This window comes from Bos javanicus, chromosome 25 (genome assembly GCF_032452875.1).
Source record: "Bos javanicus breed banteng chromosome 25, ARS-OSU_banteng_1.0, whole genome shotgun sequence".
NCBI lineage: Eukaryota > Metazoa > Chordata > Mammalia > Artiodactyla > Bovidae > Bos > Bos javanicus.
Window position 1 is genome coordinate 36,422,472 of NC_083892.1, and position 12,256 is coordinate 36,434,727.

Consider the following 12,256-nt stretch of genomic DNA (forward strand, 5'->3'; position numbering starts at 1 on the left):
GATGGTGAGAAGGAGCTGCCTCATCAGACGTGTCTTGCAGCCTTAACTCTTAGTTGCTACACAATCGCAGGGAGGGTGGATTCCGGGGGTGGGGCTGGGTGGTGGAGGGTGGAGAGAGGAGGAGGCAGGGCGCATCCAGCCATTGTCCATACAGAACATCTGGAAACCGAACCCTTGTAACCTGAGAACGACGTGATTTGCGTATACTTTGATCTCATCCATACGGCAGCCCAGTTTCTGATACTTGTTCCTCTCTGCAACAGAACCACAACATCCATCAAATCCACTCCCGAGAAATTCAGCACAATGTAGCTTGAGACGTTACAGAAGGACCAGAGGGGAACAGTGACCCGATAGTCTTAGCTAGACCATGATAGACTAGATAGTTTTAGCTCGACTATGTTTCTGGACTGTGAATTTGCTTATGTGCACTTGGTAAACAGTGGAACTATTAATATATAAGGTGAAGCCCTATTGTTTCATCTGTTTTCTTAGCATGTTACTGCTTTGAGTTGTAAAGCACCAGCACCTGCAAACTAAGCACTCTGAGGAAGCTGAACTCCGCAAACTGCAGGCCAACCAGGAACGGGGCACGCCCCTTCTTCCCTCCAGTTAGCTCCTGTGGCCACACGCTTTAGTTTAAGGCTTATGCACACTTGTCCCTATCTTTGTGTATCTGCCCGTGTCACCCTAACTCTCTAGCCTCATCTTTCCTCACAGCCCTTCCATTGGGCTACCTTTCCCTTTATTTAAAAAAAATTCCCCTAGTTTGAGATGTAATTATCATATAGTATTATATTCGTTTCAGGTGTACAACATAATGATTTGATATTTGTACATATTGTGAAACACCTGTCACCTCAGTTAATTTTTTTTGTGGTGTGAAGCAAACTTTTACGACCCACTCTCCTAGCAATTTTCAAATATACAGTACAGTATGAACTACAGTCCCCATGCTATACACTATATTCCCAGAATTTGTTACCTTATAACCCAAAGTTTGTACCTTTGGACCACTTTCACTATTTTTAGAAATCCCTAGAACAGGGATTTGTGGCCACACATTCTTTAATCTCCACTCCCCAGCGCAGAACAAACATTTACCAGAACGGGTGTTGAAATATTTACCAGTCTCTCTGCCGTTCTCCCCACCCTTCCACCTTTGTGCTTTTGCACCAGCTCTATCTGGAATGTTCTTGGCTGGTAGGGCATTTCCGCAGCTCCTCCTTCGAATACCACCCCCTCTGCAAAGTCCTCCGGATTTGATCTCTGCCCCCAGGCTCTGTCTCTCTCCATCTCTGGGTTATGACCTCACATTGTATCAACAACACGTCAGTTCCCTTGCTAGGAGCGTCCCAGGTCGAGAAACGCAAAGACTCTAGCCTGATTTTTATTTCCCCTCAACTCAGGTCAATGCCCGGCTGATGATGTGGGAAAAAAAAGAACACGCAAAGTCGAGGGATCCAGCGTGCGTTCTTTGGTTCGACAACCCGACTTTCCACAAGGTCTTTTCAAAACGAGCTTCCAGGGACAGTGCCAAGGACTTAAGAGCTGGCGGCGTCGGCCTGAACCCCGCAACTAGGCAGGTTCCAAGGAGGCTTGAATGAGGGTCACAGCGCGGATCTCCCTCTCCCCCACGCAGTCTTTGTGAGTTATTGCCAGCAAGGGGCACAAAAGGAGCGCAGGACCCAAAATGCCGGAGTGGGAGGGGAGATGTGGCGACTGCGACTGGCCGCCGTGGTTTTTTGAGCCCCTCAGGCCGAAACTCGCCCTGTGGGACCGGGAAACTCACGCCTTCTCCCTCCCGGGCCCAGGGACACCACGCCTCAATGCGCTCGCCCGCAGAGGCGTGCAAGGAGAACTGACCCCCTGGGGCTGCCGTCGACTGCGAAACACAAAGGCCGGAAGTACATCGGCGTCAGCCTGGCCTGGCGCCCTCTCTAGGACCCTGGATGCCCCACAGCTCAGTGGTTCTCCAGACCCGAAGCCTGTGGGCGGAGGGATCTGACCTGGGGATACCCAGGGCGTGTGCCCTCCTGCAGGGGCGGCAAAGGGCTCGCAGGAACACATTTGGAAATTGAATCCAGAATTTACAAGTGGAAGAGAAACTCCACTTAAATGTATCCCGGCTTGTTTCAGCTAAGGGCTTGGAGCACAGAGGATTAATATCCTAGCTCCCCCAAAGGACGAGGATAAAAGCCCTGCAGAAAGCGGATCAGGGCTCAGGGTCTTTCAGTGACCGAATGGGTCAGAACTCGGACTTGGGTGTGCCACAACGGTTGGTGCACTTTCCGCTGCCCGGGTCTGCCTCTTAACAGAAATGAATCCTATTAAAACAAAAGCTTACTGCTTTCAACATGGTAGGAAACATGGAACAGTTTCAAAGCTGATCAGATGGAGTGTGTGAAAACTCAGAGAAGACATCTTATACCCACTAGGATGGCTGCTACAAACCACCCCCACACACGAAACATCAAATGTTAGCAAGCATGTGGAGAAACTGGAACCCTTGTGCATGCCTGGCGTGCTTTGTGCAATGGCGCAGCCCCCGCGGAGGACTGTATACGCTAACAGCAAAATATCTGAAAAAGAAAGAAAACAATCACATTCACAATAGCATCAAAAACAGTAAAATATTAGGGATAAATTTATTGAAGAGATGAAAGATCTGTACGCTGAAAACTATAAGACTGATGAAAGAAACTGAAGAAGTCACAAATAAATGGAAAGATACCCCTGTGCTCATGAACTGGGAGAATTAACATTAAAATGTCCATATTACACAAAAAGCATCTATTGAATCAATGCATTCCCTACCAAGATTCCAAGAGGCATTTTTCACAGAAATAGAAAAAACAGTCCTACAGAGACACATAATCCAGGGCAACAGAATCAAGAGCCCACAGATAAATCCACGCCAAGACAGTCAATTGATCTTCAACACGGTTGCCAGGAAGGCTCCATGGGGACAGGAGTCTCCCCAGTAAATGGTGCTGGAAAACTGAGTTTCCACCTGCAGAAGAATGAAACTGGACCCCTGTCTTACACCACTCACAAAACTATCAATAACTCGAAATGGTTTAAAGACTTAAATATAAGACCCGAGACCATTAACCTAATGAAGAAAACACCAGACAACACTGGTCTTGGCAACGATTTTTTGAGGATGCTACCAAAAGCACAAGCAACAAAAGCCAGAATAAACAAGTCGGGCTGAATTAGATGAAAGAACTCCTGCTCAAGGGAAAAAAGAGGCTACGAAATGAAAAGGCAACTTAGGGAATGGGAGAGAAGTGCTTTAAGAAACTCATACAACTTAATAGCAAAAAACCTAGTAACCTGTTTACTGTATATTGGACAGAGGACCTGAATAGATATTTTCCTAATGAAGACAGATCACTAACAGGTACGTGAAGAGATGCTCAGCATCAACAATTGTCAGGAAAATGCCGATCAAAACCGCAAAGAGATATTACCTCACATTTGTTATAATGGCTATTACATATACATATATTCAATATATCATAAATATATATAATATATATTAATATATATTAGAAATATATTTTATATATTATATATAAAAGACCAGAGATAACAAATGCTGGTGAGGATGCAGAGAAAAGGTAGCCCTGGTGCACTACTGGTGTGTTAGTCGTGTCCTACTCTTTGGGACCCCATGGACTGTAGCACTCCAGGCTCCTGTGTCCATGGGATTTCCCAGGCAGGAATAGTGCAGTAGGTAGCCATTTACATCTCCAGGGATCTTCCCGATCCAGGGATTGAACCTGTGTCTGCTGCGTTGCAGGCAGATGCTTTACTGTTGGAGCCACCAGGGAAGCTGTAAATTGGCATGGTGACTGTGTAGGGCAGTATGGAGGTGTTTTTAAAAAATCAAAACTACAATATGATCCAACAATCCCACTTCTGGGTAGATAGCCAGATGAAATGAAACCAGGGTCTTGAAGAGACACCTGCATTCCTGTTCGTTGCCAAATTATTTGCAACAACCAAGATGTGGAAACAGCCTAAGTATCCACTTAGGGATGAATGGATAAAAAAGATAGAAATGCATCTTCTTCTAAGACATGGGATTATTCAGCCATGAGAAAGGACATCTTGCTATTTTTGACCATACAGATGGACCTTGAGGATATTATGCTAAGTGAAGTAAGTAAGGCAGGAAGTTTCTGGATTCAACAGCCAGTCCTGGATTAAGCGAAGCTCTTCTGCTGTCCTCAGGTTCATTCATGTTGAGAAAGGATTTCCTTCCTTTTTAAAGTTGAGTAATATTCCACTGGGTAGATCACATTTTGTTAATCTGTTCATCCTGTGATGGACATTTGGTTCTTTCCACCTCATCTTTAAGAGGGAAATGACATGATCTTACTGTGTGGTCAGAGCACTGAGGCTGGTCGGAAAGGAGGCAGACTTGGGAGGACTGTGAGTTCCCGACAGAGGTGCAGCAAGACAGGTGCAGTCTGCGGGGAGGAAAGGGCTGGACTCAGAGCACAGTTTGGTGACATCCTTCATCCACTGGAATGAAAGGGAGGGGACAGGAACCCAGGGTCTTAGTTTGGGAAATTGGGAGGAGACAGAAGAAGGAGCAGAAGGAGGAGGAGAGAAGGATAGTGAAGGGAAGCGGTTTTGCTTTTCTTTGGGGATGGGGTGGAGCAGGGAAGATAATGCTGGAATTGAGACATCTTTAGGACATCCAGTGGGCAATGCTTGAGGATAGGAGTGAAAATGTAGTAAGGTGACCCCATAATTATAAAAGGGACCAACAGATACAGTAGAAGAGAAATGTCCTCCTTTTTCCTCTCACCCAGAACTCTGCCAAGCCCTGCAGGTTCTTAGCTGGACATATAGTGCCCTCTTGTGGCCATTACATGCAGCTGCAACTGAGCCTGCACCCTAAGGCAGAAATGGCCTTCCGGCATCCTGAAATCTGCAGTTGTGGCCCATTAGCCTAAGAAGAAACTCTGACCTTCACGATGGATTTTAAGATCCTGCACATAAGGACTGGGTACTCAAAGGTCCAGAGAAGCTAACTGCCCCCTCGACATGTGCCGAGAGCCTAGGAGGCACTGTGGGGCAGCAGGGGAGAAACAGGAGACCAATAATGGGAGGTTCATGCCTAACTTAGAGGAGTCCTATGCTTTTGGTATATATTATTGTTTATTGGAAAGCATTCACATAGAGGGAGCCTCCTAAACACAAGGTGGTGGGGCTCCTTCATCCCTGCGGTCCTTTGAGGGTGGCAAGGCCAACATCGTGATTCTATCATCTTTCTCCACCAGCCCCGGCTCTTTCTGAGAAGTAACCCTGCCTCCCAATCACACCTTTTTTCCAGGCCTGGGATTTAACACTGAGCAGGCCTGGCCTCTTATGAGTGTTGGGAATCTGAGCAGAGCTCCCAGAAGCTCTGGTTCCCTCCCCCCCGCCGACCCACCGCACCAATTAGGAAAAGTGCTGTGTCCATCCTGACCTCTGGTATGTGAGTTTTGAGGTGCCCAGAGCTGACTGCACGGCCTGAGGATTCGGAGGAGAAGAAAGAAGGGGAAGAAGGCAGCACAACAGAACCCAGGGAGGTGGGTTCATGAATCCTGAGCACTCTCCCCTGTCCTGTTAGGCACAACAAACCACGATCTTTTCCCTGATGGGGAGGGGCCTCCCATGGCTTTGAGTAAACGCTGGCCTGGTTCTCAGAGCTCTGGGGCTTCCACTGAGTTCTCTGCACAGATGCAGCCCAAGCAGCCGTTCCTCCTTCCTTTCCTCCCTCTGCTCTCCTGGAGCACAGCATCCTCTGACCCATTGCTCCAGCCACGCGGGCACAGACCCACGCTCAGAACTCAACCTCCTGATCTTGTCAGAGGGTTTGCAGGCTGGGTCAGGGCAGGTAAGGAAACTAAAGGAAACTAAAAGGAAACAGCCTCGATATGTCTGATGATGAACCATAAGGTCTGATTGGCTGGAACTGCAAGTTCTAGCCTCGTTCAGCCAAATGGAAAAGGGCATTAGCAGGGAAGGTATTTCAGCCCTATATCCAGCTGGTGTCTCCTGCCTAACTCGGAGCATGCCATCCCTTCACTCCAGCGGGTGAGCTAGCCCCAGAAGAGTCCTCCAGAGAGGGGTGAAGTGGTACTTAGGGACTGAGGAACTGCTGAGAAGGAGATAGCTTGTGGCAATGAGGCCCTCTTGGGGTGGGACATCCTCAAACTGCACTTGAAGATGGTCCCACCTGCTGGAGAATCCGTTGGTGGGTCTTTGCTGGGTGGGCAGGAGGTGGCTGTGGCAGGACCACACTCGGCTCTCTGGACCCCTCCTTCCTCCCTGCAGTGCCCAGTCACTGCCGATGCCCATGCCCCGCCCTCGGGTTGTTTCCCTTTGTCAGCATCTTGCCACCCTTATATCTTGGCTGTCTCATACCCAACTGGTCAGGAGCAATCTTTTGCCTCTTCTTGGTAAGCTGTCTTAGGTTTCCCCTGAAATCTGAACCCCTCCAGGAGGTTTCTCTGGGTTTATCAGCAGCTCTGTGCCCTCTCTTGTCCCCACACTTGGCCAGGACTCAGGTCTTCTGAGGTTTCTTCCCCCTTGTCTAGCCCAGCCAATGGCTCCTGCCGTAGGTGGGGTGGGTCTCACATTCCAATTGGCCTCAGCCCTGGCCTGTTCACGTGGACCCTGGGTCTCCTCCTTGATCTAAATATTTCTTCCTATCACATGTTATGCTTTGTTCCAGTCTCATAATGTGTTGCAATATCAATTGCCACATTTTTACCCTTTTGACTAGTTGGATTTTCTTTGTAGCCCTCCTATTGGTCAGATTGGGCTTTTTTTTTGCACTGGGGAGGTGGGTGGGGGTGTGTGGTATCACATAGACTAAAAAAGCTACCTCTTGGCATTGATTTTCAAATTGGATCAAAGTACTAAAAAAAAAAAAAAAAGGGAGAATGGCTCTTAATTTTAGGTTAGGTCAAGAAGGAGAGGTAAGCAAGTGAGCTCAGAATTCTGCAGGCAGGGAAGATGTGTCTAAGGAGCTCAGCTTGGAGGACTGACTCAGTAGGAAGTGGGAGGCTGAGGCCGGGCTGTGAGGGAAGGTCCTGCCTGGGGAGGTGAAGCCTGGTAATAAGATCAGGTGAGTTCTGCTCTGTCTTTGGGGCTTAAACTTGTGGGTGGGGATGGGTGACATAGTTAAAAAAAATAAAAGGAGGGAGGGAGTTCAAGAACAAGAGGGCTGATTCTGTGTCCTGGATGGATGGAGCCTCTGAAATGAGCTACGGCGTGTGGCCCCAGGTCAACAAGGTGTGGGGAAGGTCTGGGAGCTGGAGTGAAGGGTGGTGTCTACCGGGAGCTGGACTGCTGGGGAAACAGGTACAGAAGAGGCTTGGATTTGTATTAAAGAGACTGCAGAGTTCCACGGCCTCGTGACCGCTGGGGACATCAGCAGTGGTCACGCGTGAACAGTGCCCCTGGGACCGGTGGTCCAAGCCACGCTATGGTGGTGAGACACCCAGTAAACACTAAGAATTTCAGATGAATCCAGTGCTCGGAGAGGCAGGACTAATGACAAACTCTTACATTTCTACAGCACTTTGCAGTTTAAAAATAATCATTCTATAAGGCGATGATGCTGATTTGATTTCGCAGATTACATAATGGGTTTTTTGCAAGGCTGGTTGGCTGTGAGTCGGCTCAGCACTCGGCATTCAAGTCTTCCCTCCCAAATCCACCACCTGGAATCCACCGCCATCCCTTGGGCCTGGCCCACGACGTTGACAGCGGCTCGGAGCGCCCACCTCTCTCATGGCGCAGAAAGGGTGACTACTCGGCTTGTTGCCGCGGGTCCCACGGGACGGTGAGGGGCCGGGTCAGGCTTCTGTGCTCCACGTGGCAGGAGTACGGGGCTTGGTCCTCAGAGGGGACCCCCACCACCACCCAGGACTGGTAAGTGCCGTTGCCACTGGGGAGCACGTCGCCCCCTGACTCAGCCTCCTGGGCATCGCCAGCCCGAGTCCAGTGCAGCCCGATGCTTCGCGGGTAGAAGTCGTAGGCCAGGCACTTGAGTGTCCTCTTGTGCCCCGGGGCCGCGTGCCCGGTGACCGACACAGAAGGAGACTCTGTGGAGGGACAGGGTGTGGGTGCCGAGGGCCCGGCGTCTCCCTGCCCACGGCTCCCCACCCCGGCGTCAGGGGTGAGCAGGACTTCTCCTCGAAGGCCGGGGCCCTCTGCCACCCTTCCCGAGACCCTTCCCCACTGCGTCAAGGGCCCTCTGTGGCCACGCTCTTCCCCACCCAGCTTGCAGCATGTATGACTTCCGAGGTCAAGAAGTTGTGAATAGGCCAAACGTTTTCCTGTTCTTTCCCCAAAACGGGCTCTGTGCCCCCCATCCCCGGTCTCAGCCCTGCCTCTTAGTTCTTTCTTGGGCTCCATCCATCCACCCCATCATCCTTCCGACCCTTCCCTGCTCAGGGCCGCGACTCTCTTCCTTGTTTCTTCTCCAGTCAGCCTCAGCTCATGCCAGCCCATCCTGCTACCCCTGTTTCCATCCTTACGGGGCAGGCATTGCACACACCTGCCTTCTCTCCATGGCCAAGCCGGGCGGTGGTGTCACCGGGAGAAGGGACTGCAGGGTCTGCCTGGGATGGTCTCCTGGGCACCCACCTGAGGTTGCCCTGGTCTTTCCCAGCAGAGCAAGGGAAGGTTGGGGCGGGGGAGGGTGGGGCATAGGCAGCAGCGGGTACCTTGTCGGTCCAGGTGGGTCCTGCTGTAGGGCAGGTACCTCCGCAGCATCCCTGGGCACTCCTCTTCCAGGTAGGCCTTGGCCCGCTGCACGTAGACTGCCTCTGCTTCCCACTTCCGCTTGGTGTTCTGAGCTGCTGGGTCCAGAGGGACCCAGGCTGGGATTTCTTTGTCGAACTTGATGAAGTCCTGGCCATCGTAGGCGTACCCCCAGAATGCTCCACTACTTTCGTTATTCCGGAGCTCACAGCCGAATGCTCCTTGAAAGGTGTGAGACCCTGCACCCTCCCCCCGGCCCCGTGAAAGTCAGCCAGCCAGCTGGGCATCAGTTATGCCTAAAGAGCTCTTCCTCTTGCACAGTCTGCCACCAATAGCCTAGATAGCAGGGGCTTCCCTGGTAGCACAGCAGTAAAGAACTCGCCTGCCAATGCAGGAGACACAGGTTCGATCCCTGGGCCGGGAAGATCCCCTGGAGAAGAAAGGGCAACCCCACTCCAGTATTCTTTCCTGGGAAATCCCATGGACAGAGGAGCCTGGTGGGCTACGGTCCACGGGGTCACAAAGAGTCAGGTGGGACTTAGAGTCTAAACAACAACAAGACTAGACAACCGAGCAGTGTGTCCACGGTCGAGTAGCTCGTGACTGGGGGAGCCACCACGTGAACCCAGGACGCACTGCAGGCTGCCTCACTCTCCACCCCACATCCCTGGGCAGGGGTGAGTCTGGCACACAAAGAGGGACCCGCCTTGGATGGATGGGGGTGTGGAAGGGAGAGCTCAGAAGTGCCCGGATTCGTCCTGACTCGGCCCTGGGAGTGAGGACAGGGAAAGCAGGCAGGCAGGTGAGTGTGGGATGCGGGAGAGGCACGCAGAAAAGTCTGTGTGTTTCCGCTCGTGCTTCCCGATCCTCCTTTGGGAGGGCCTGCTTCCATCCCGCTCACAGTTGCGGGGCTGCCTCTTGAGTGGAGCCCCTGCACCCCCGCAGCCTGTGGTCCACTCACCTTCTCTGTCCTTGTAGTAGTCCATGATATCGCTCAGGGTCTCCATGAAGATGTCCTCTCTGGCCCTCTGAAGGGCACTCTCCTTCTCCCAGTCCTCCATTCCTTCCACCTGACTCCATGGCGCCAGGGGCTCGGCCCTCCTGCCTTCACTATTGTAGTGGAAGAAGGGCTGGTCATTGAGGTAGGCAATGGCCTGGAAGCTGGGGAAGCCCTCACGGGGCTTGGACAGCCCGGTGTAGAGGAAGCTTAGAGAGTAATTCCCTGTGAAAGACGAGAAGGACTTTGAGGAGTGGCGTCCCTGCAGGCGAGTCTGGTGCGGGGCAGCAGGGGGCCAGGAAGGGAGGGCACCGGGCCTCCCCTCCTCAGCTCTGTCCACCCGCTGTTAGCCGCAGACCGCCGGAGCCTCCCCCAAGAGAAGGGGCAGCCTTCTGTCCTGGGGATGATAGTTCAGAGCCCATTGTGGGCCTTCACTGCATCTTGTCTTCTTGACAAATAAGCAGATAGTATTTCTCAGCCTCCTTGTAGGTGTATTGGGACCAGGTGGTTGAGTTCTGTCAAAAGGAAGTGTGAGTGGGCGTGATGTCTTTTGGTCCAAGGCCCCAGGAGCTGGTTTGCTACATCTGTCTCTCCCCCTTTAGGCGATGGCTGTGGAGGCCACAGGATGAGACAGAAGAATCCCAAGATGTAAACAGCCTGGATCCCAGAGTCATCCTATGGAAGAGACTGCCTGATGTGGCTTCAGTTTTACACGAGGATTTGCCTGATCTGTATGCAACTTCACATGAGCAAGAAATAGTCCATATCTGATGGATTAAGCCACCTTGAACTTTTTTACTGGAGCATAGCCTAGTCTAACTTGACAAATACATGTAGTTAGAAGGTGCTGGAAGGACAATTTGCTAGAAAACTCAGGGAATGACCTAGAGTAGCTTGGCACAGGGTAAGACCAGGATGGATCTCAGAATTCCCAGGGCTGTAACTTGCCCTTTGGTGTGAGGTGGAGACTGGGAGAGGGGGGAGCATTCCCACAATCAATTCCATAATTGATTCATCCTATAACTCACATGGGTGTTAATCATGTTGGAGGTCGTACGGCAAAATCCTAATTCAACTATTATTTTTGCTAATTAGTTTCTAAATGTGATGATCGTTTAGCTCAGTAGACCTCAAGTAAAGCAGATTACCCTCTGTAACGTGGGTGCGTCTCATCTAATCAGTTGAAGAACCCAAGGGGAAAGACTGAGTCCCCTGAAGTAGAAATTCTGCCTCAGGTTGCCTTCAGATTCAAGACAGCAGTGCCAGCTCTTCTCTGGGTCTCCAGCCTGCCAACCTGTCCTGCAGGTTTCTGACTTGCCAGCTCAGCCCCACAATTGTGTTAGCCAATTCTTAAAATAAGTCTTTTTCTCCAGAGTCCTATTAGTTCTGTTTCTGTGGAGAACCCTGACTGATAACAGAGTTTGGTGTAGAGGGTGACATTCTAAAGGTGATTGATTGTTATAAAGTTAACATAAAACATAAAACTTGCACGGTTTTATCTTACATTTATTCATCCTGAAATTCTGTGTGCCAGAGCCAGACTCATTTCCCTGTCCTGGAATAGGCCCTTATTCCTTCCAAGCTCCAGCCGGCTTCTTTCCTAGTCATCCACCTGCCTGGCCCAGAGGAGTAAAATCTGAACTGTGGAGTGAGGGATGAGTTTTCTTCTGGAACCATCTCTCCAGTTTATCTGCCTTCACGTCTGCCCCTTGGGGTCTCTCTCTCTCCCCCTGAGTCTCGGACAGGTCCACCCAGTGGTCAGAGTGAGGGAAGGGATGAGAAGTTCTGCTTGTGTGGTTCCTGCTCGGTTCGGGCTGTGTGACCCTGGGCAGGTCACTCTGCATCTCTGGGTCTTAGTTTTGTTTATCCTGTAAATTAAGAGTTTTAGATTCTGATTCCTTAAGGTCTTACTTTGCCTGAGTCCAGAGGCTCCCTGAGTGCTTCTGGAAGTGTGTGAGTTGAACTAGTGAGGCGCCTGGGACACCCGTTCCTGTGTACCCTTGAGAGTCCCGGCCACCTGGGGGCCCTTCTTGAGCCCATCTGTCCAGTTCATTACCTCCCCTCCGTTCTTCTCCAGACCCACCGCTTGCTTCCCCACTCACCAGCCTGGGTCTCCTCGGGGACTGCAGGGCCCAGAAGTAGCAGCAGGGCCAGCAGGACAGGCACCATCGTGCTCACCGTCCAGCTGGAAGGTTCTGGACTTCCCCCGGTCCTGGAGCAGGCAGCAGACAATGTGGAGAATAGAGCCAGGTGTAGCTACGGGAATGGCTGGGCTTTGAGCCTGGTCAGGGGTGGGGCCAGGGAGGGGCGGGAATCCACAGGCCAATGAGAGGTGTCAGAAAGGGCTGTGAGTGAGAGAAGAGGGTGCACAGGCCAGGCTGGGGGGGTCTGTGCTCAGCGAGTCTGCAGACCATCTGAACACGAGAGCTGAGACGGCTGATCTGGGGACCAGGGTTTGAGTACCCCAGTGTGGAAGAATGT

General features: G+C 51.4%; 1 protein-coding gene and 1 long non-coding RNA gene across 5 annotated transcripts; one reads left to right on the forward strand and one right to left on the reverse strand.

Annotated features, from left to right (window-relative positions):
* Positions 1-865: 865 nt before the first annotated feature.
* LOC133238946 (uncharacterized) lies at positions 866-11,263 on the forward strand. 4 transcript variants are annotated; one of them, XR_009733691.1, is made up of 3 exons: positions 941-3,406; positions 4,141-5,591; positions 7,648-11,263. It is a non-coding gene; the product is annotated as an uncharacterized LOC133238946 (long non-coding RNA). The 4 variants fall into 4 exon arrangements; XR_009733689.1 differs by lacking the exon at positions 4,141-5,591 and having other exon boundaries at positions 866-3,406; XR_009733690.1 differs by lacking the exon at positions 941-3,406 and having other exon boundaries at positions 3,416-5,591.
* AZGP1 (alpha-2-glycoprotein 1, zinc-binding) lies at positions 7,562-12,033 on the reverse strand. Its single transcript, XM_061402612.1, has 4 exons — positions 11,878-12,033; positions 9,740-10,000; positions 8,742-9,017; positions 7,562-8,117 (listed from the first exon to the last, which is right to left on the reverse strand). The coding sequence occupies exons 1-4, from the start codon at positions 11,942-11,944 to the stop codon at positions 7,822-7,824; spliced, it is 900 nt and encodes a 299-aa protein (XP_061258596.1). The 5' UTR covers positions 11,945-12,033; the 3' UTR covers positions 7,562-7,821.
* Positions 12,034-12,256: the final 223 nt, after the last annotated feature.